The sequence below is a fragment of the Rhinatrema bivittatum genome, chromosome 8 (genome assembly GCF_901001135.1).
Source record: "Rhinatrema bivittatum chromosome 8, aRhiBiv1.1, whole genome shotgun sequence".
Classification (NCBI taxonomy): Eukaryota; Metazoa; Chordata; class Amphibia; order Gymnophiona; family Rhinatrematidae; genus Rhinatrema; species Rhinatrema bivittatum.
This window is the reverse complement of record NC_042622.1, coordinates 161,885,338-161,908,961: the sequence shown is the minus strand read 5'-3', so window position 1 is coordinate 161,908,961 and position 23,624 is coordinate 161,885,338. Positions and strand designations below refer to the sequence as shown.

General features: G+C 44.5%; 1 protein-coding gene across 1 annotated transcript; it reads right to left on the bottom strand.

Moving 5' to 3' along the window:
- Positions 1–332: 332 nt before the first annotated feature.
- On the bottom strand, positions 333–21,682 carry SERPINF1 (serpin family F member 1). Its single transcript, XM_029612421.1, has 8 exons — positions 21,555–21,682; positions 8,144–8,229; positions 6,375–6,552; positions 6,124–6,279; positions 4,657–4,860; positions 3,901–4,043; positions 1,310–1,520; positions 333–877 (listed from the first exon to the last, which is right to left on the bottom strand). The coding sequence occupies exons 1-8, from the start codon at positions 21,637–21,639 to the stop codon at positions 624–626; spliced, it is 1,317 nt and encodes a 438-aa protein (XP_029468281.1). The 5' UTR covers positions 21,640–21,682; the 3' UTR covers positions 333–623.
- Positions 21,683–23,624: the final 1,942 nt, after the last annotated feature.

Sequence of the window (23,624 nt, the reverse complement as noted above, 5' to 3'; positions counted from 1 at the left end):
CATGCAGTCACCCTGAACCAGGAAAAGCAAGAACATCCCCGTGCAGACAGTCACACTGATACAGGGAAAGCATGAACATCCCCATGCAGACAGTCACACTGATAAAAAGCATGAACATCCCCGTGCAGACAGTCACATTGATACAGGGAAAGCATGAACATCCCCGTGCAGACAGTCACAGTGATACAGGGAAAGCATGAACATCCCCATGCAGTCACAGTGATACAGGGAAACCGTGAACATCCCTGTGAAGACAGTCACACTGATACAGGCAAAGTGTGAACAGCCCCATGCAGTCAGTCACACTGATAAAAAAGCATGAACACAGCGCAGATGACTAGAGGGCAGACTCCAAGAAGGTTTTATAAACTGAGCTGTAGCTACAATAAGACTTGCCCTGCTTTATTAGAAGAAACTATTGAAATACAAAACATATAATACATTAGGCTAGCAATGATGCCAAGCTAGGAATAAGACCAGAAGAGATAGGCTTGATGGTATTTTGAAGAATCCATCTAGGATTATAGCTTTAATTCTAATGTTCAGCAGATGATTTTTCAGGACATCCCAAAAGTAAAATGTTGAAGCTATATCACTTGTTGACGGTGACGGTCATTAGCGTGCTAGCCCCTAGGGTCCATCACTTTGCCAATGAAAAGGAGGGCCCCCGTTTCGTCGTGGGTCGTAACAAAGAGGAATGGCCTGCTCATGTGGTAGTCCAAGGAGAAGGTGAGGTGGCTGGAGACCCCAGGTGAGGTGACATCTCCTGCACCCTCTTCGCTGAGCTCCAGCATTGCTTTGTGCTTCACCTGTGACAGCTTTGAGGGCCTGGCAGAGAGGCTGGTAAAGGTGGGTGAGGAGAAGAGAGACCGAAGCCCTGAGGGTGGAAGAGAAGAGGAAACACACAAAAAAAGAGGTTATTTTTAATGACAGATGATAATGGCAGGGTCCTTTCCTGTCTCCCCACCCCATCTTTTCCTCTCTCCTACCTAACATTTGGCTTTCTTGCACTGCTTTTGCTAATCACTAGGTCATCCTGGTCCCTAACTCAAATATCTATCTACTCTTCTCTGTTTCTGATTCTGTTCATCCATTATCTCACCGGATTCAGTCCGTTTTCCATGGCTAGTGCTCCCTTCCATCTGGTGCCTTTGTTATGGAATCAGCCTCAGGCTGCAGCTGTCTGCCCTCTGAGAGACACCCCAGTCTCAGCATCTTAAAGTCCTCCAGCTGTGAAACTTCCAGTTCTGTAGTGACCCTCATCTAAAGGGAAAGCACTCGTGTTGACAGTGCAGTCTTAAGCACATACTCATCTCCTGCAGCGTGCTGCCCAGGTCGGCCTCGTAGCTCAGCTTCAGTTTCGGCATGCTGAAGACCAGACTGACAGGATGTAGTGCTTTAGCTATGTCATGCACAAATTCTGAGGTCAAACCCTCTTCAATCAGTGTCAGATTCTGGGTGACTTCATTGGGTAAAAAGAACATGATGCTGATCCCCCCAGTCAGAGGGAGCTGAACGATCTGCAAAGAGAGAGACATTCACTGAGCCAGGTTCTATTCCTCTCCCAGGGCACTAACTGGAAACACATTCTAATCCTAGCCCATCCAAAATATTCCCAGCACCCACCTTCTAATCCTCCCCAAGGACACTCACTAGACCCACATTCTAATTCCAGTCCTACAAAGAATACTCATAACACACACCTTCTAATCCTGTCCCAAGAAATACAGAGAACATCTGTTCTAATCCCAGCCCAGAATACTCACAGCAAAGACCTTCTATTCCTATCCCAAGAAATATAGTGAACATCTGTGCTAATCGCAGCCCAACCAGAATACTCAACAGCACACACCTTCTAATCCTGTCCCAGAAAATACAATGAACATCTAATCCTGTCCCAGAAAATACAGTGAACATCTGTTCTCATCCAAGCCCAACCCAGAATATTCACAGCACACACCTTCTAATCCTGTCCCAAGAAATACAGTGAACATCCATTCTAATCCCAGCCCAACCCAGAATACTCACAGCCCAGGCCTTCTATTTCTGTCCCAAGAAATACAGTGAACATCCGTTCTAATCCCAGCCCACCCCAGAATACTCACAGCCCAGGCCTTCTATTTCTGTCCCAAGAAATACAGTGAACATCCGTTCTAATCCCAGCCCAACCCAGAATACTCACAGCCCAGGCCTTCTATTTCTGTCCCAAGAAATACAGTGAACATCCGTTCTAATCCCAGCCCAACCCAGAATACTCACAGCCCAGGCCTTCTATTTCTGTCCCAAATTTTCAAATTAATTAATGTCAGTCTGTGAATTAGAATATATGCACGATTAAATCTGAAGCGGTTTTCAGCGTCGGGACATTAATGGAATACATCGAAGTCAATGTCCCATAGGTCTCCCACTGTTATCAAACACAAATGCTCTGTGCTGTTTTTTTGAGCCAGTCCGAATGACAGAAATTGAAGTGTGTACATTGTTACAAGTTCAAGAGTGTCGTTACGGAAAACCTTGAAAGAGCGCACCAATAAAATACGTACTGACCAGCCAGCATTGTTTTATTATCAATTGAATGAGGCATGAGAGTACTAAAAGTGCATCTTGTGTATTGATATAATCTGCTTTTAACAGCCCCTGAAGCAGCCCCCCACTGGGCGAAACTCAGGCCTAGAGTTGGGCAATTACGGAATATTGTTTTATTAATAAATCTTTTGAGGACACTTGGCATCTCTCTTTTTTTTGCATCCCCCAAAAAATACAGAGAACATCTGTTCTAATCCCAGACTAACTCATAATACACACCTAACCCTACCCCAGGGCACACATTGGACCCAATTTAATTCTTCCCTGAAGTTGCACTTTCTATTGAAGGGCCTAGGACAGAGAGTCTGTGGAGCAGCAGGCTGCAAACCCGGAAAGTCAGACTTTTTTTCTCACATTCAGTCTTTGTGACTTTAGCCAAGTCACTTCATCTTCCATTGCCTCAGGGGAAAATTTAGAACCGGATTTCCTAAGCTGTTTCCCAAACATGCAAAATGGGAGAAAAGCCTTAGTAAATCAGGCCCTTAGATTATAAACCCAGAGAGGAGAGGGAAATACCTGAATGAAATCTACTTTGAAGTGGCTGAGCAATCTCAAAAAGGAAAAATATTAAGGGGCCAATGCAATTTCGGGATCCGCGCATTCAAAATGCACGTCGAAGCCAGTACCTAGCTAATAGCGCTCATCACATGCAAATGCCAGGTTGATGGAGGCTATTAGCTAGTACCTCCATTGGCACCCGCCACGCACATTTTAACCCTCAACAATTAGCGCCAACCCAGAGCTGGTGTTTTGAGGCACCGCAAGCCATGCTCAGAAAAGCAAAAAAAATCCAGCTTTTCTGTGGTTCCTCCTACTTAATACTGTTGCAGTGCTAGGCAAAAAGAGCCACAGAAAGCTGCAATATGAAAAAAAATAATAATTCTTGACAGCGGTCAAGTTAGGAAAAGCGAAGATCAATTAACAAGCGTCCATTTCCCTATGCACGGGTTAGGAAAACAGATGCTCAGAAAACTGAGTGTCAGTTTTCCTCACCTGCTGACAGCCACTTCTCCTGAGCGCTCGATGCCATGGACGCACCAGGGATGCGCAATTTATCCACTGCGCGTCCCTTTTGGCGCACCAGCTCATTTGAGTATTACATCAAGCACCCAAGAGAAGGGATGTGCATGCATTCAAAAAACCATGCGTCCAGGTTGGATGCCCGTTTTCTGGGCGCGTGATATTGCATTCACCCCCACGGGTAGAGTTGCCCATTGCCAAAAACTGGGGGCTTGTAAGGAGAGGCTGGGGGCAGCACCAGTGATGTCCGTGCCCTGGAGATCCTGTGACGACCTCCAGCCTCCTGCCGCTCACCTTGCAGTCGAAATCAGAGTCCAGCCCGTACTTAATGACGGTGTTCACGGCTGACATCATCGGGACCCTGATAGACCTCTGCTCATCCAACTGAAACGTGCGCAGGGTTGTCAGCTTCTGATCAAACTTGGACGCCCAGTGACCTTTAATGAGTAAAAGAAAAGTAGAGGAGGCAAGAAGTAGACAGTGACTGCATCTCTGATTAGTGGCACCCCCTCCTGTGACTTACATTGCCTACTGAGGTCAGGTTGGAGACAAACTATTTGGCCATCCCTAAGAAGCTCAAGACTCGGTTCTTCCCATGACGTCTTATTTATTTATTTATTTATTTTTTTATCCCACTTTCAAAGCAGATTACATTCAGGTACTGCAGGTATCTTCCTGTTCGCAGAGGGCTCACAACCTACAGTCATGCACCCCAGTAGACATACAGGCAATGTTGGTTTTACATTTTCACCCTTACATCCATTACAACAGGAATAAACAGGGTATTGAAGCCTGAGCTTGCAAGGAGCATCCACTTCGTCAGATGCATCCAATGGCTCAATCTCTCGATGAACTGGGTAATCTATCAGGCATCACCTGCCACGGTCATTTTTGGATTGTTAAGCAGTTCTTTATTTTCAATGTGTTTCGTTTTGAATAGAATAGCCTTTCCCTGTCTTGGTAAGTGGTTTTATAATGTCTGCGGTGGTACGCCACTTTGGACAGTCCTTTTTGGGGGGTTGAAGGTGAGCAGGCCCGCCCCTCTCTTACCTCGGAAGGCTGCAGCGCTGAGGAGAAGAATGTTCACCTGGCTTGGGATTTCTTTCAGAAACTTGAGGATTTTTCCCCCCGTCTGCTGCTGCACCCAGCTGTTCACGTCCTGAAGGTCCAGCCGAGGGTTCCCACTCAGAACCTTGGGCCGGGCACCATAGAATTTTTCCACCAGATTCAAAAAATCCAATTTTGGACGCAGTTCTGAGGGCAGAGAAAATGCATAAAACAGACCAAATCTCATCTGCCTCAAATTGCTAAAGCCAAGACATGTGACCTGTCCCCCACCAGCACCCCAAAGCACCATGTGATCTCCTCCCTCACAAGCACCCCAAAGCACTATGTGATCCCCTCCAGCACACGCCAAAGCAACATTAGAACCCCCTCCCCCGTCAGCACCCCAAAACAGTATATGACCCCTCCCTCACCAACACCCCCAAAGCAGCATGTGATCCCCCTCCTCCACCAGCACCCCCAAAGCAATGTAACCCCTCCCTCACCAGTACCCCCAAAGCAGTATGTGACCCCCCTCCAGCACCCTCCAAAGCAGCATGTGATCCCCCTCCTCCACCAGCACCCCAAAGTAATATGTGACCCCTCCCTCACCAGTACCCCCAAAGCAGTATGTGATCCCCTCCAGCACCCTTCAAAGCAGCATATGACCCTCCCTCACCAGCACCCCTAAGCAGTACTGATCCACTCCCTCACCAGCACCCCTAAACAGTATTTGGTCCCTCTTACCCATCAGCACCCTAAAGCTGCATGTGACCCCTCCCTCACAAGCACCCCCAAAGCAGCATGTGACCCCTCCCTCAGCACCCCAAAGCAGTATGTGACCCCTCACTCACCAGCACCGCTAAGCAGCATGTGACCCCCTCCAGAATCCTCTAAATCAGCTTGTAACTCCATCACCAGCACCCCAAAGCAGCTTGTAACCCCTTCCCTCTCCAGCACCCCCCAAAGCACTATGTGGCCTTTCCCTCATCACTATCCACCAAAAGCATGTGACCTCTTCTGCACCAGCACCCCCCAAAACAACAAATTACCCCTCCATCACCAGTACCCACAAAGCAATATGTGAGCCTTCCAGCCCCTCGAACACACCATGTGGCCCTCTTCCCTCATCACCACCTACCCAAAGCAGCATGCAACGCCTCCTTGACCAACATTCCTCAAAACAGCATGTGACCCCTCCCTGCCAAGACGATAGACTTAAATGCTTTCTTCATGTCAACCAATGAGCCAGCTAATCTCATGCACCTATGACCAAAAAGGTGAATGTAGTGCAATTCACTTTCATCCCTTGCTTTGGGGTCACTGCCTAACCTCATATGGTGATCCCCCTTCCCACTGCACAGGTGCTCAGTGTCCTCTCTTTCTTGCATGCTCCATCCTCCTCTCTTCCCCCTCTATGAAACTTCATGATTTCCTCTAACGGAGGATGCATGAAGTCGCTTTGCAATTTACTTCTTTCCAAGAGGATGCGAGATGCTGTTTTCAGGTTCATTTCTGGGGACTGCAGGGCGGCAATGAGCTCCTTGTAGGTAGCATGAACCTCTGAGTTATTGAGAAGGTCATAGAAGAGAGCTCGATGAATTAGAGACTCTGTCCGCTGTTCAGCCCCTGTAAAACATGCCAAGAAGAGAATAATGAACATCCTTCCAAAGGCTGGAGTCTCACAGACACCTCCAGGAGAAGGAAGTCTGGGGTGAATTTACCTAGGGACAGGCTGGACAGAACAGTGGCCACACTCAAGGGTGACATCAAGATGCTGGCAGTGGGATTCTTGCTGGCCTGCTGGCGATAAAGGTCGTATCCAAAGTTGGATGCCGCAGCCGCCAGCTTATTCACTGGACTCTTGTAGAAAGGATCCTCCTCATCTGCTGGTCCAGACTCCTGGATAGTGAAAGAGACAGAGGGAGACCATCACCTGCAGCCTGTCATTTTCTGTACACTTTCTTCCTGGGTTTGCTCTAGGAAATAGTTTAGTGAGAATACAGAGAGAGCATGTTACTCCTTATCTGAAAGGACTTCACCGGCTCCCCAACTCACATCTGGAGTCCAGTTTAACTTGTTAGCGCTGCTCTTTAAATCACTACAAGAAGGCTGGCCCTAGGGGCTGCCAACCTATCCATGGAGCAGGACCATACACTTGGGGAGGGGGGGGGAGGGCGGCCACAGCCGAACCTCTCCCTCCCCTCTTTTTCCCTTTCAAATCGAGAGTAGATTTTGCCTTTGAGACTCGGTTCGACTCTCCTCGTCCTCTGCGACTCCCAGGAGGACGGCGCGAAGCAGGAACGAGTGCGGCACAGCTGTGGGAGAGGCAGAGGAGAGAGGGGGGAAGAGTCAAACCGACACTGTACAGCAAGCTGCAAAACCGGGCTGCCCGGTGGAAAACCAGGCAGCTGGGACACCCTAGCTGGCCCTTACACCTAAAAGAATTGCTTACTTGTATATCCCGGGGTGTGCTCTGCGCACAGCAAATAAGCAATTGCTTTTCTGCCCCTTCATTTAAAGGGAGCTGGTTGCAGAGGCCTTGGAAGCGAGTTCTCGCTCAGAAAAAAATTGTCCCCACTTCCATTAGAGCTTCGAGAAGAAGGGAAAACTGAAGACCCATCCATTTACACAGACCTTCCCCTAATTCCCTTTCTAGTTTTAGTGATAAAGCTGTCATTTATTAATCGTTTTATGACTCTGCAAAAGACGATGTAATGACTCTAAAATTCTTCTTTAAGCTGTTGTCGGTATATGCTGTGCAGTTTTCATTTTTCCTGCAAATATTTATGCTTTTACTGTAATCCACCAATCTGTGATTGAGGGAGGTGGACTATAAATGTTTTAAATGAATATTTACTTATCAATTTTATTCGCCCATAAGCCAAGAAAGCCCTCTGTGTGAGGAACAGATTTACTGTATTATAGATTAAAAACAACGCATACAAGCGAACAAGTCTGTGAGGTTTAGCTATAATATCCCTGTTCTCTCATCTCATTTATCTGTGTCCACATCCACTCTAGAAATGGCTGTCATTTTAAAGTGCATTGGGATCTGGTATGAACGATGGAGATGTTGTCTCTCAGCGCACAATCAAGCTTTGGAATCTGATGCCAGAGGACGAGGTGAAAGCAACCAACACAGTGGGGTTCAAAAGAGGCCTGGAGGAGTTCCTGAAGGAAAAGTCCACAACCAGTTATTAGCCAGGCAGACTTGGGAAAGCCAACGCTTAACCCTGGGGGTGGGATCAAAAGAATAAATCAACAACTGAGAATCTGCTGGGTACTTGTGACCTGCACTGGTCACTGTTGGAGACAGGATGCTGGGCTCGATGGACCTTGGTCTGACCCAGCCTGGCCCTTCTTATGTATCTCATACGGAGAACTAGTCTTTCATCTTCTTGAGTCCCCTTGAAACATCCTCTCTCGCTGCCCCTCCTGCTATCCCACCCCATGCGCCCTGGCTTTTCTGCAAAGGGGTGGGGCAGCTCACCTCCTGTCTTTCGGCATCTTGGGTGCTGCTGGGGCAAAGCAAGGATCCAATGCACAGAAAAAACAGGAAGGACTTCATGGTGAGACCTGAAGTAAGGACAGAAATAGATTTCAGAGATACAGACACAAAACATAAACACATATAAATAGGTTATGTATTTATTTTAAAACTTTTCTATGCCGTCGCTAAGTTAAATACCATCGCAACGGTTTACATGTAGGCACATAAATTAAGGTTGGTGAATGGTCTTATCGTACATTCTAACATATTATAAAACCAAATTTAAAACCTTCGTCACATTTCTGCCACTTGCATGCTGGCTGGCTATTGCTAATAACGCAGTTATTATACGTCTGTTGGGCAGAGAGGTGTGGAGCAGGCCTAGGTGAGTTATGCTAATACCTCATCCCTCAACCCCCTTTACTTAGGACAGAAATATTCTCCCATCTATCATCAGACAGAAAGACGGCCTGAGGTTTATCAAGTCAGTGTCATCACTGAGGGATAACTGGGACTCATTCCACCCTAAAGAGCTGATGTAAGACAATTTGTGCTAAAATCAGAGGATAATTTTTGCACGGGTTTTATTTTACTCTCACAGTACAAAACCATGGCATGCAAATGCCCCGAGAGGATAAAAAATATGAAATGTGAAAAGCATGCTTTCTTTTTACTCAGGAACCATTTTCATGCCATCGAATTGCAAATCTGTGCCAAAAAGATACGTCCAACGTAGGACTAGACCAGTACAGAATGGTGCAATCTTTCAGCACAGTACTGGCCAAAATGTTTTGACAAAAAGTTAACAGGGATTCTTCTGAGTGTCTTAAACATTTCAGAGCAGTGTTTCTCATGCCCTCTCTGCTTGCTTAATGGTTCTTGAATCCAAAGGCATTTTTAGTTAAAACACTGGGACTGATTTCCCAGGATAGACTAAGGGGTAGATCTTAAAAACATACGCGAGCGCATACTTTTGTTCGCACACCAGGCGCGAACAAAAGTACGCTGGATTTTATAAGATATGCACGTAGCCGCGTGTATCTTATAAAATCCGGGGTCGGTGCGCGCAAGGGGGTGCACATTTGTGCAACCTGCTTGCACCGAGCCCAACGCGCGCTGCCTGTTCCCTCCACCCCCCCGCACCTTCCCTTCACTTTCCCTACCTAACCCATCCCCCCGGTCCTATCTAAACCCCCCCCTACCTTTGTCGGCAAAGTTACGCGCGCCGGCCGGCAGCCCTGCTCCGTGTTCTGGTCCTGGGGGCTGGTCCAGAGGCCGCGGCCACGCCCCTGGAACACCCCCGGGCCGAAACCACGCCCGCGTCGAAACCATGCCGCGTCACGCGCAACACGCCCCCAAAACGCCACGTCACTCCGGGCACGCCCCTGACACGCCCCTTTTACAAAGCCCCAGGACTTACGCGCGTCCCGGGGCTCTGCACGTGCCGGTGGCCTATGCAAAATAGGCGCACCGGCGCGCGAGGGCCCTGCGCGCGTAAATCCGGCCGGGTTTACACGCGCAGGGCATTTAAAATCCGCCCCTAAGTGGGGATGGTATGCAGGTGCAGCACAGGAATTTTGTCAGCATTTTCTGCAGTAACTCCCAATGACCAAATGTAGGTTACTGGAAAACATGCCAGCAGCACTATGCAAAGCTTCACATCACATTCTGCTGGCAAATTTTACATCTTTATTTATTCATTAAAATGCACTAAATATCGCATGTGATAGGAAAAGCGGTGTGTTTTATGGTAATAGGCAGTTTATCACAAAGTGTGCTGTCTTAGCACTTTGCATAGGTATTAGTGCAAACTGCAATAACCTTTGGCCCTACAACCATGGGGGATTGGGGGGGGGGGGGGGGGAGGGAAGGAGAGAGAGTGAGCAAGCGAGCACCTCCCTACTAGGTAGGTATTTATATCTCTATATGAGGCCCACCCAGTCACTCGAGGTGAGGTTTAGGTATTAATGCAGGGGTTAGGGGCCACTTTGACATTCAAAGTAAGATACACGAACAGAACAGTGCTCTCTTGTGAAGATTTGATGACCTTCGGAGTGAGGAAACTCACACAAAGATGAGGTTTGTGCAATGTTCTCTCAACCTAGCTTGGGAGGGAACGGAGGAAGGCAGCGCGGCTCAGCACACACAAGGTGCACAATTGTGCACCCCCTTGCATGCGCCGACCTCAGATTTTATAACATGCGCGCGCACTTCTTTTAAAATCTACCCCATAATGAATTAAAATAATCTAAAGAAGTGATGGCTAAAGCTTGGAAATCTTGCTCAAAAAAGCACATATTTTAAGCACCTTACCAACTGAAATTTGTAAAAAGCAGGATTTAAGACTGTGATGTTAGAGAAAGGCGGAGATGGAGTAAAACCCTTAAATCAAGAACCCAAGACAAAATCTTAATAGGTGCCCCAGCAATAGGCAGGGCAGGCAGAAGAATTTCTGATGTAGGATGGCAACCAATAAAGCCTCTGACTTACTATACTGAGAGAGAAACAATTCTTCCTGACGCCGCAGAGAGCTCGACAGTCTAACAAAATTTCATCATGTTTACCAAACGGTCTGTATGTTGTCACGTAGATCTTAAATCCAGTGTCTCATTTTGATATGGTATTACGCAAAGGCAGCATATAAATATTAAAAAGTATAGAGGAGATGGCAGAGCCTTGTGGAGCTCCAGCTTATACTGAACGCCAGGTCAAGGAGCAGCCACTGATAATGATTAGATAAGAACCCACAGAACCATTCCAGCACCAACCCACCGATCCCTATGGAAGAAAGTCTGTGTAACCATATCAAAAGCTGTGAAGAGGTCTAAGAAAAGCATAATGCATGAAGGCCCCTGGTCAGTATGATGTAAAAGGGAGTCATAAAGTGAACTAAAGAGGTTTCACTACTATGGTTCTTATGAAAACCCACCTTATGTACATTTAAGATCTTATTTTCATCTAAGAAATCAGCAAGATGTACTAGGACAGCTTTCTCGTTCAAGCTGCTCAAGACAGGCAAGTTAGAAACTGGCCAATAAAAATCGGGATTACTAGCATCAGATTTTCCTTTCATTGGTAGGGGATGAACCGCAGCACATTTCCACTGCTCAGGGACTTTACCTTCACTAAGCAACATGTTTACTAAGAATGTTAAAATTTCCAGAAAATCTGATTTTAGCTGACAAAGTACCCAAGCTGAACAAGAGTCATGGGAGCAATGGGAATATTTTAGACAGGACAAGATACACTTGGCTTCAGTAGAAGCCACATAGGCAGACTTGTCCCACAAAACTCTTCGCGCCACATGATCAACTGCTAAAGTATTTATTTATTTATTTAACGTTTCTTTTATACCGATGACCGTTCGCACATCGCATCGGTTTACAGTGAACAAAAAACCATTGGGCGGAGCCCTTACAAATAACAGATAACATAGTAAACTAGGCAACATATAAATAATATTTGGGAGGAGCCCTTACAAGAAATACAAACATCAATGAGTAAATGCTATGGGGATATGCTATGGGGTTGAACTATAACAGAAACTATATACAAGTTAGTGCACAGTACCAGATCAGCAGGCAAGAAGGCGTTCATACCAGGATATCATACCAGGATATCATACCAGGATATCATACCAGGATATCATACCAGGATATCAGAAAAAACATCATTACTGAACAAGTAGACTTGTTCAGTAAAATTGGCCCTAAAACAACCTGCTAATCTTTTAACTTCTTTTTTCATAGTAACCAGCAAACTTAAACATAAGAACATAAGATATGCCATACTGGGTCAGACCAAAGGTCCATCAAGCCCAGTATCCTGTTTCCAACAGTGGCCAATCCAGGCCATAAGAACCTGGCAAGTACCCAAACAATAAATAGATCCCACGCTACTATTCCTTATTGATTAATAGCAATTTTTGGACTTCTAGGAACTTATCCAAACCTTTTTTAAACCCAGTTACAATAACTACCTTAATCACATCCTCTTGCAATGAATTACAGGGCTCAACTATATGTTGAGTGAAAAAGAATTGTCTCTGATCTGTTTTAAATGAGCTACTTTCTAACTTCATAAAGTACCCTCTAGTCCTTCTACTATCTGAAAGAGTAAATAATTGATTTACATTAACCTGTTCAAGTCCTTTAGTGATTTTGGAGACCTCTATCATATCCCCCCAGATGTCTCTTCTCCAAACTGAACAGCCCTAACTTCTTTAGCCTTTCCTCATAGGGAAGCTGTTCCATGACCTTTATCATTTTTGTCCCCCTTTTCTGCACTTTCTCTAGTGCAACTATCTCTTTTTTGAGATGCAGCAACCAGAATTGCACACAGTATTCAAGGTGCGGTCTCACCATGGAGGCACAAAGGCATTATGACATCCACCATTTTATTTGCCATTTCCTTCCTAATAATTCCTTTTTTGACCACCACAGCACACTGAGCCGACAATTTCAATGTATTATCCATTATGATGCCTAGATTTCTTTCATGGGTGGTAAGTCCTAAGATAGAACCTAATGTTGTGTGAATACAGCAAGGGTTATTTTTCCCTATATGCATCACCTTGCACTTGTCCATGTTAAATTTCATCTGCCATTTGGATGCCCAATCTTCCAGTCTCACAAGGTCATCCTACAATTTATCACAATCCACTTGAGATTTAACTACTCTGCATAATTTTGTGTCATCAGCAAATTTGATCACCTCATTCATTGTATCCCTTTCCAGATCATTTATAAATATATTAAAAAGCACATATCCAAGTACAGATCCCTGAGGCACTCCACTGTTTGCATTTTTCCATTGTGAAAACAGATAATTTAATCCTACTTTCTTTCCCCTGTCTTTTAACTAATTTGAAATCAACAACAGGACATCGCCTCCTATCCCTTGACTTTTTAGTTTTCTTAGAAGCCTCTCATGAGGGACTCTGTCAAATGCCTTCTGAAAATCCAAATACACCACATCTACCAGTTCAACTTTGTCCGCATGTTTATTCACCCCTTCAAAAAAATGTAGGAGATTTATAAAGCAAGACTTCCCTTGGGTAATCCCATGCTGGTGTCCCATTAAACCATGTCTATCTAAATGTTTTGTGATTTTATTATTTATAACAGTTTCTACAACTTTTCCCAGTTCTGAAGTCACCGGTTTAAATATCGAGGTTACATTGGCAACCTTCCAGTCTTTAGGTACAATGGATGATTTTAATAAGTTACAAATTAATTGTAATAGGTCTGAAATTTCATTTTTTAGTTCTTTCAGAAACCTGGGGTGAATACCATCTAGTCCATGTGATTTACTACTCTTCAGTTTGTCAATCTGGCTCAGGATCTTAATTTTTGTATCTGTTTACATCAATTTTATATGGTATGTTCTTTATTTTTTTAGCCTTGTAGTAAGTTTTTAGTCTCATAATTTTTAGTTATGCTCTTTTATAGTTTTAAATTTATTGTTATATTTATAATTATAAGAATTTGTATTTCTGTTTTCTGTTTTAACATTGAAACTGTGAACCGTAGAGATGGACTTTGTCTATACAACGGTATAGAAAACTGTCTAAATAAATAAATAAAATACATCTTCCATGTTCACCACGGTTTAGTTCAATTCATCTGAATCAACATCCTTGGAAACCATCTCCGGAATGATTATCTCCCAACATCCTCTTCAATAAACACCGAAGCAAAGAATTTGCTTAGTCTTTCTGCAATGGCCTTATCTTCTCTAAGTGCCCCTTTAACCCCTCAATCATCTAATCAGCTGACTTTCTCACAGGCTTTTTGCTTCAGATATATTTAAAAAAGGTTTTAATATGAGTTTTTGCCTCTGTGCCAACTTCTTTCCAAATTCTCAATTTGCCTGTCTTACCAATGTCTTACATTTAACTTGCCAGTACTTATGTTTTTCCCTATTTTCTCCTATAGATCCTTCTTATAATTTTTGAATGACGATCTGTTGGCTAAAATAGCCTCTTTCATCTTATTTTTTAACCATGTCGGCAGTTGTTTGGACTTCCTTCCACCTTTCTTAATGTGTGGAATACATCTGAACTGTGCTTCTAGGATGGTATTTTTAAACAATGTTCATGCCTGTTACATACTCTTAACCTTTGTAGCTGCACCTGTTGCCTACCTTCTGATCTGCTGTTAAATACAAACACACAAACTCCTGGTTTTTTGCCTGACTTCTGACTAGCTACTTAATACAGCATACAAACACACAAAAGAATATACCCCAATAGTTTACTTCTCCCCAAAACTTTTAAGTTCTAAAATGTCCCCAAGCAGTACTTATTGTTTCTCTTCAGCCACCAGCAAGGTGATCCTCTCCTCTCAATGCTCCCACTCACAATCTATGGCTGCCAATTTGATCAGGGCCAGTTTGCTTGGATATAATGGCAAGTAATTTGAATGTGTGATTTACAGACCCCTATAGCGGACCTCACACATTACCTAGATAAGAATTTAGAGAGTGCTAGGCAGGAGCCAACTGTCATGGTACATGTGGGTACCAACGACATAGGAAAGTGTAGGAGGGAGATCTTTAGGATAAATTTGGGATCTTAGGCTGCATTCTCAGAAATGTTCCCCATTCCATGTGCAGGACCCCACAGGCAGGCTGAACTCCAGAGTCTCAATGTATGGATGAGATGTCGGTGTAGGGAAAAGGGTTTTAAATTTGTTAGGAACTGGGGAACATTCTAAGGAAGGCGGTGCCTATTCTGACAGGATGGGCTCCACCTTAACCAGAGTAGAACTAGGCTTCTAGCACTAACCTTTTAAAAGGATATAGCGCAGCTTTTAAACAAGTTGATGGGGAAAAGCCGACAGTCATTTCAGAGCACATGTTTCAGAATGATGCATCTTTGAAGGATACTAAGAAAACAGGGATGTTAGAGCATCCTGATAGAGAGGTTGCAATAAATGATATAGTAGCCCAGGGGCCTTTAACTATTAAGAGCAGGCAGAGCAGAAAGATTCCAAATTACCCCTGTCCTCATAAGCAAGTTGTTAGAACAAACACACACTTTTAAATATCTGTATACAAATGCTAGAAGTCTAAATCACACATTCAAATTACTTGCCGATCCAGAGAAGGGCGACCAAAATGGTGGGTGGTCTCCATCGAATGCCTTATGAGGCGAGGTTGAAGAACCTGAATATGTATACCCTGGAGGAGAGGAGGAGCAGGGGTGATGATACAGACTTCAGATACTTGAAAGGTTTTAATGATCCATGGTCAACAACAGACCTTTTCCATAGGAAACAATTTAGTAGAATTAGGGGTCACGATTTGAAACTCCAGGGAGGAAGACTTAGAACCAATGTCAGAAAATATTTATTCATGGAGAGGGTGGTGGATGCCTGGAATGACCTTCCGGAGGAAGTGATGAACACTAAAACCATGAAGGATTTCAAAAGGGCGTGGGATAAACACTGTGGATCACTAAAGGCTAGAGGATTTCAAAGGGCACGGGATAAACACTGTGGATCACTAAAGGCTAGAGGATTTCAAAGGGCGTGGGATAAACACTGTGGATCACTAAAGGCTAGAGGATTTCAAAGGGCGTGGGATAAACACTGTGGATCACTAAAGGCTAGAGGATTTCAAAGGGCACGGGATAAACACTGTGGATCACTAAAGGCTAGAGGATTTCAAAGGGCGTTGGATAAACACTGTGGATCACTAAAGGCTAGATGATTTGAAAGAATGAAAAATAGCATGGGGGTAGTGGACCTGGGGGTAACTTGCATGAAGCGGCAGTTACTGCCCTTAAACATAAACATGGAGTAACCTGCACGGAGCGGCATTTACTGCCATGGGAAGCTTGCTGGGCAGACTGGATGGACCATTTGGTCTTTTTCTGCCATTGTTACTATGTTAAGATGGGAGAGCTAGAATGCATTGCACTGAATGAAGAGTTAGATATAACTGGCATCTGGTGGAAGGCATATAACCAATGGAACACTGTAATACCAGGATACAAATTATATCACAATAATAATAAGATGGGTGGAGGGGTGGCGCTATATGGTAAAGAGAGCATTGAGTCAAGCAGGATAAAAGTTCTGGAGGAAATAAAATGCAATGTTGAATATTTATGGATAGAAATTCCAGGTGAAAAGGGGAATAAAATAGTAGTGGGGGTGTATTACTATTCACCTGGCCAGAATGAACAGACAGATAATGAAATGCTAACAGAAATTAGGGAAGCTAGCAAAATTAGCAAAATTACCATATGGGTGATTTCAATTACCCCAGTACTAACCAGGTGAATGTCACATCAGGACTTGCTAGAGAGGTAAAGTTCCTAGATGAAATAAATGACTGCTTCATGGAGCAGCTGGTACAAGAACCAACAATGTGGTAGCTATTTTAGCCCTAATTCTTAGTGGAACACATGATTTGGTATGCGAGGAAACATTATGTGGGGGCCACTTGACAATAGTGATCATAAAATGATCAAATTTGACTTGATAACTGAAGGGAAAACACATAGGAAATCTACGGTGATTGCATTTAACATTCCAAAGACAGTCTATGAAAAAATGTGAAAAATGGTTAGAAAAAAACTGAAAGAAGCAGCTGCAAAGGTCAAGAGTTTACATCAGGCATGGATGTTGTTTAAAAATACCATCTTGGAAGCCCAGACCAGAAGTATTCCACACATTAAAAAAATTGGAAGGAAGGCCATATGACTGGTAGTATGGTTAAAAAGTGAGCTGAAAGTGGCTGTTCTAACTTGGTCCTTTAAGGTGTTCTGAGGGAGTTCCTTACATGCTTCCTCACAAAGGCAAAAACAGAATTTGAAATAAAGCTTGCTATGGAAGCAAATTTCCTAATACAAACTTTTTCAGGTACATTCAAAGTAAAAAGCCTACTAGGGGGTCAGTTGGACCATTAGATGATCAAGGAGTAAAAGGGGCACTAAGGGAAGACATGGTCATAGTGGAGAGATTAAATAAATTCTTTGCTTCGATCTTTACTAAAGAAGATATAAAGCATATACCCATGCCAGAAGTGATATTTAAAGGTGATGATTCAGAGGAACCGAAACAAATCTCAGGGAACCTGGAAGATAAAATAGGACAAATCATCTGGACCAGATGGTATACATCCCAGAGAGCTGAAGGAACAGAAAAATAAAATTACAGACCTATTGTTAGTAATTTGAAAACTATCATTACAATCAGCTACAGTACCTGAAGATTGGAGGGTGGTCAATGTAAGACCTGTTTTTAAAAAGGGTTCCAGGGTGATCTGGGAAACAACAAAGAGATGAGCCTGACTTCAGTGCCAGGAAAATGTGAAACTATTCTAAAGAACAAAATTACTGAACATATGTTATGGTCGTGGACCCATGGGCCGGCTGAGACAGCAGATGTTACACTGTGGGGGCCACAGTGAGTGTCACAGCCAGGAGGCGGCGCTGAAGAGACTCCAGAGAAGACTTCACCACTGGAAGTCCGAGGTCCCCCCAGGAGGAACCCATAGAAACCCGGACCTCCTGGACTTAGGTGGGACCCTATGCGACTAAGGATCCAGGCAGCGGCCAAAGAGATGGTCGATGAGGACAGCAGGGCCCAGGGGGCTGGAAGAGTCTTCACATCGGAAGCCCGCAGCTCCCCCAGGAGGAGCCCGTGAGAGCCCGAGCCGCTGGGACATAGGAGAATCCCCTGGGCCAGCAACAAACAGATACCTGCGAAGATGGAAGAAGCAGAAGTCGGAGTCCAGGAATGAAGTCGGGTCAGAAGCCAGAAGTCCAAATTCAAAGCCAGGGGCGGAAGCGAAGACGAAGTCAATGGACGAAGCCAAGTCGGAAGCCAGAAGTCAGAAGTCAAAACCAAAACCAGGGGCGGAAGCGAAGACGAAGTCAATGGACAAAGCCGAGTCGGAAGCCAGAAGTAGATGAGAAGATCCATGATCCAAAGCGCAACTAGTAACTCAGGGGACTGAGTGAACCTCATTGCAAGACACTGAAGATGTCCAGAAGCAGGGTTTAAATACCCTGATAGCATCTGACGTCATCCGAGGCAGAGCTTGAGTTTTCCCGCGCTGGCCCCTTTAAGATGGACTCCTCCCTGCGTGAGCGCTTCTAGGGGTCGGGGCCAGCCATGGCGGATCGTCAGCATCTCTTCCGAGGAGGGAGAGACACGCTGGAGGAAGTGCAGGCCCGAGGAGGCCTCGAAACGGCCCGGGCCGTCCCTGAGGTAGGTGGAGGGACCGGGGCACAGCCCGGGACCGTAACAACATATACATATACAGACATAGTTTAATGGGACAACATCAACATGGATTTAGCCAAGAGAAATCTGGCCTCACCAATCTGCTACATTTTTTTGAAGGCATAAATAAACATGTGGATAAAGGTGAGTCAGTTGATGTAGTGTATCTGGATTTTCAGAAAGTGTTTAACAGTACCTCATGAGAGACTCTTGAGGAAATGAAAAAGACATGGCATAGGAGGCAATGTTCTATTGTGGATTGAGAACTGGTTAAAAGAAAACAGAAAGTAGGGCTAATTGGCCAATTTTCTCCATGGAGAAAAGTGAGTGCCCTGGGGATCTGTACTAGGATTGCTGCTTTTTAACATATTGATAAATGACCTAGAGATGGGAACAACAAGTAAGATATTCAAATTTGCTGATAATTCACAATTTTATAATGTTGTTAAATCACAAGAGGTTTGTGAGAAATTACAAGAGGACTTTGCAAGACTGGGAGACTGGGCATGGAAATGGCAAATGACATTTAATGTGGACAAGTGCAAGATGATGCACTTGGGGAAGAACAACCCAAATTATAGCTAAACAATGCAAGGTTCCACATTGGGAGTATGCTAAATCTTCTGCTCAGTGTGCAGCAGCAGCAGCCAAGAAAGCAAATAGAATACTGGGGATTATTAGGAAAGGAATGGAGAATAAAACAGAGAATATCATATAATGCCTCTGTATCGCTCCATGGTGCGACCTCATCTTGAGTACTGTGTGCAGTTCTGGTCACCACATCCCAAAAAAAAAATTAGAAAAAGTACAGAGAAGGGCGACCAAAATGATAAAGGGGATGGAAAGATTTCCCTATGAGGAAAGGCTAAAGAGGTTAGGACTCTTCAGCTTGGAGAAAAGACGGCTAAGAAGATATATGATAGAGGTCTATAAAATAATGGGTGGAGTGGAACAAGTAAATGTTAATTGGTTGTTTATGCTTTTGAAAAGTATAAAGACCAGGGGACACACAATGAAGTTCCTAGGTAATACATTTAAGACAAATAGGAGAAAATATTTTTTTACTCAACACTTAATTAAGCTCTGGAATTCATTGCCAGAGGACATGGTGAAAGCTGTTGGTATAGCTGCATTTAAAAAAAAAGGTTTGGACAAGTTCCTGGAGGAAAAGTCAATTAACCATTATTAAAGTGGAATTGTAGAAATTCAATGCCTATTCTTGGGATAAGCAGCTTGGAATCTATCTACCTCTTGGGATCCTGCCAGGTACTTGTGACCTGGATTGACCACTGTTGGAAACAGGATACTTGGCTTAATGAATCTTTGGTCTGACCCAGTATGGCAAACCTTATGTTCTTATGTTCTATAATTGCAGTAGAAGAACTGCAGATGGGTAATCTCAAACTCACTGGCTATAGGCTGATCCAATTGCAAATTTACTGTTCTCCTCTGGCTCCAAAAGAAGCACTTTCACAATTCTTGGGCCAGCAAATTTTGAAACTATTTTCTTGATGTGCAGAGTTGCTGCCAGTTCATTTCCTTTCATTTCGTCAGTGTGGAAAGTTTAACTCCTGCTCTGATTTAAATTTCCTACAGTAAAAAAAAAAAAAAAAGCACACACAGCAGTCCCACCTCTGGTGCACCTTCCCTGCATTACAGGGCCATAGCTAAGTTCATTACCCTGCGACATGCATTTACTCACGCTAGTCTTAGCACCGGAAAGCATGGGTAAAAGCCATGTAAGGTCAGCGTGGTTTCTTACACTGGCCCCTAGGGGCTGTGAACGGTGCCTCCACAGCCATTCCCAGCCCAAACCTGAGCCAGAAATCAAGCAGAGCGTGTAGAACCTGGCAGCAGACTAGCCCACTCCAAAATATTTCCTGCATCTCAACTTCAACCACAATTTCTGAACAGACCGACAGCTTCCTATCATGCAATATCAGGTTTACACCATGGACACCTTCCCTTTCCTCGGGGCCCAACATTTATTGGGTCTATAGCGCATATTTATAATAAGAGACTGTTCCTCCTCTCCTCCAGTATCTCTATGCACCAGAAATGGACACCGACGATGCCAGCAGAGCAGGACACTGCCCACTGTAACAGGCTGGAGGATTATCAAGGACATCTTCCCGTGAACGGAAATGCCAGGGCAGAGGGCTGCATGGCTAGGACTCCAGGGCACATCCACCAGTGTTAAGAAGAAAAGCAAGGTTCATCGACAGGCGCAGACTGAAAGAGCAATGAACTATTGCTTAGCATAAAAAAGCAAGCTTATAGGGTGGAAATTCAGCAGGATAATATCGTTCCCCATCCTAAACTGCAAACAATGGAGATTAAATAGGAAGCCGAGGAATCTCCACCTAAAGTCGTTGATAGGCTGCCTCGGAGCTTTTCGGTTATTTTGCATCGGCTGCTCCCAAGGTACATTATCTGCCTCCGCCTGGGGCAAAAAGAGCAGACTTCAGCCAGGCCGAGGGGCTCCCTCGGGACAGGAGCCCACGACCTCCCGGCGCTGCCACGTTGTTCGCAGCCTTCCGTCCGGCTGAGGCCGATTCTAAAGCTGGGGCTCTGGGTTATTCCTTCCCTGACAGAGCGCAAGCTTCTCGCGTGAAATGGAAGCGTTTGCAGCTCCTCGTGACCTTGGCCAAGCCACTTCACCCTCTCGCGCCTCGGGGCCAAACTTGAATCGAGAGCCTGAGTGGGACGGACCAGCCGGAAAAGGTGGAATAAATATATAGAGATGCATTTAAAATAATCAGCGGGGCTGGCAAACCCGCAGGGATTACGATGACCGGGGAGACGTTTTCTGCTTTTGTTGCAACTCGTTCCGAATATTTCCGGGAGCTGCATGAGTGGCCCCCGTCTCTGGTCCTCTTCTTCTCCCGTTATCACATTCCGAGGTTGTTTTGGAAAGATTTGGGACTTTTTTTTTCCCCCCTTTCATTGGCTCTTGCGCTTACATTATGCACTCCCAGGCCGTCTTTTAACGGTTTCTGCACTGCTGCCGGCCGATAGGTTCTTACGCTTGTGGATAATCATTTGCAAAATGTAGAAAACTACAGAGAAACACGGACTTAGAAGTGGGAGAATGAGAGGAAAGGGAATCAAAGCTCCTTTGGAGGGGAAGGAGAGAGAAAAGCGACGAGGCCCGCCCGCAGCCCGTCTCCTACCTCTGCGCTGGCTCCCCCGGAGTCTGGGCTGCGAGCGGAGCTCCCACCTTTTATCCGCGCCGGCAGCGGGAGGGGGGCTCCACATTCCCGCAGGAAACAGGAAATCGCTTCCAGGCCGAGGGCTGAGCTTTCCAAAGCTTCATCGGGAACCGAACTTCGTCAGACGTCTAACTTTAAGCGCCCGGTTAGATGTCAGGGGTGTCCACTCATTTTGGCTGCCTCCGTTCACTTTGCACAATGTTAAACATTTCACTGAATTGTCATTTATGCATCGAATTCTGTCTCATGTTTTCAAGCATGTAAGTATGAATGTGTTTGCCTGGGGAAATAGTATTATTTTTCATCAGTTTTTACCATCAATTTCCACTCACTGTTCACACAAAATATCTGTCTTTGGGGGTTGTGAGATGTCTTTTGAATACTGTCCCAGCCTCTGCTTTGCATTCTGTACATGGTTTGCAGTCTCCTTTTTTAATCATATCGCTTGATGTAGGTGATTTGATTTCTCTTTGCCATGGATACATGATTAATATAAAATAAGCCAAGTTATATTACATAAACATGAAAAAGAACTTCAGATATCAATTTCTCAATTACAAAAGGGGCGTGGGATAAACACTGTGGATCCATAAAGTCAAGAGGCCGCCAATGAAGAGTGGGTGACTCACCAGAATGATGGCTACTGCCTGGAGACAATACCCTTATTCAATAAACGTACACATGCTTACTGTGACTCCAACATCGTTCTAGCTTCAACAGCAAGAGGAAATGTGGAATAAAGGATCTGCACTCACAAAGGGGGGAGTAGCTGGCTTGTTATGGCGGTTACTACCCCAAACCAAATAAGCCTGTTACTTCTATTTCTATGCATATACAGCATAGTTCTCTGCTTCAACGGCAGGGGAGAAGAAAAAACTGATACTTCACACATATCCAGCATAGCTCCCTGCTTCAACGGCAGGGGAGAAGAAAAAAGGGTTCACACTCACAAAGCGGGGAGTAGCTGGCTTGTTACGGCGGTTACTACCCCAAACCAAATGTGCCTGATACTTCACTTTCGATGCATATCCAGCATGGCTCTCTGCTTCAACAGCACGGGAGAAGAATAAACTGATACCTCAAGCATATCCAGCATAGCTCCCTGCTTCAACGGCAGGGGAGAAGATAAACAACCAATAAGGGCTGTATAACATAGTCTGAGTAAAACAAATAAGCATGGGTGTAGCTTGCTTATTGCGGCGGTTACTACCCCTACTACCCCTAACTTATCAGCTAGATATTCACTTGGATGCAGCTCCATCACTGCTTTCTACATTAATGGTGGGGGTGGAAAGGAAATAGAACCAAGAGCTAAGAGAAACAGATAAGTATGAGAGAAAAAAGTGTGTGAAGCTTGCTGGGCAGACTGGATGGGCCATTTGGTCTTCTTCTGCCGTCATTTCTATGTTTCTATGTTTCTATGTAAGAATTATATTCTCAAAATATCTTAAAAGAATACAACGAGAACGGAGTTGGATAGAAAACAGCTTTTTTAAACCAAGATTTAATTGATAACTATGTTTTCGCATTTTAATTAGCTTGGTTATGACATTACTTTTAATTAGGACAATCACATCACAGATAAATGATTTAATTTCCAATCTGCAGAACCACAGACGATTAAAGAGAAAACAAGAAGAGAAGGATAACTTAGGAGTTATAAAGGGAGGGTGCAGAAGCATCTGAAACATAATAAAGATAATGATAGCAGAACTCAGGCAGCAGTTACATACTTGATGTGTTTGAAAAATTGATTTCTGATATTCTTTTTCAGTTTTATATATCTTGGTTAATTCTGAGACCTGCCAGACTGGGAATTAATCAAGCTCCTAGAAATCCAGGCAACAGAAAAGAGCTACCTCCTCCAACCATATAATTTAAGAAGACTGCATCCCCTCATTGAGAAGAGGAGACTAATCACAATAGTCCATGCCACCATAACCACATGGCTGGATTGCTGTAACCCACTGTACCAGAATCTAAGTGCAGCTAATACAAAAGTCAGCTGCACGGTGGATAGAATGCATGAGG

Excerpts from the sequence above, each read along its gene's own strand:
- SERPINF1 (XM_029612421.1), bottom strand. The coding sequence starts at position 21,639 with ATGTGGAGCCCCCCTCCCGCTGCCGGCGCGGATAAAAGGTGGGAGCTC. Across the intron at positions 6,553-8,143 it reads AAGATGCCGAAAGACAGGAG|GAGTCTGGACCAGCAGATGA; the intron begins GTGAGCTGCCCC and ends TTCACTATCCAG. Across the intron at positions 1,521-3,900 it reads ACTCTGATTTCGACTGCAAG|ATCGTTCAGCTCCCTCTGAC; the intron begins GTGAGCGGCAGG and ends CTCTCTTTGCAG.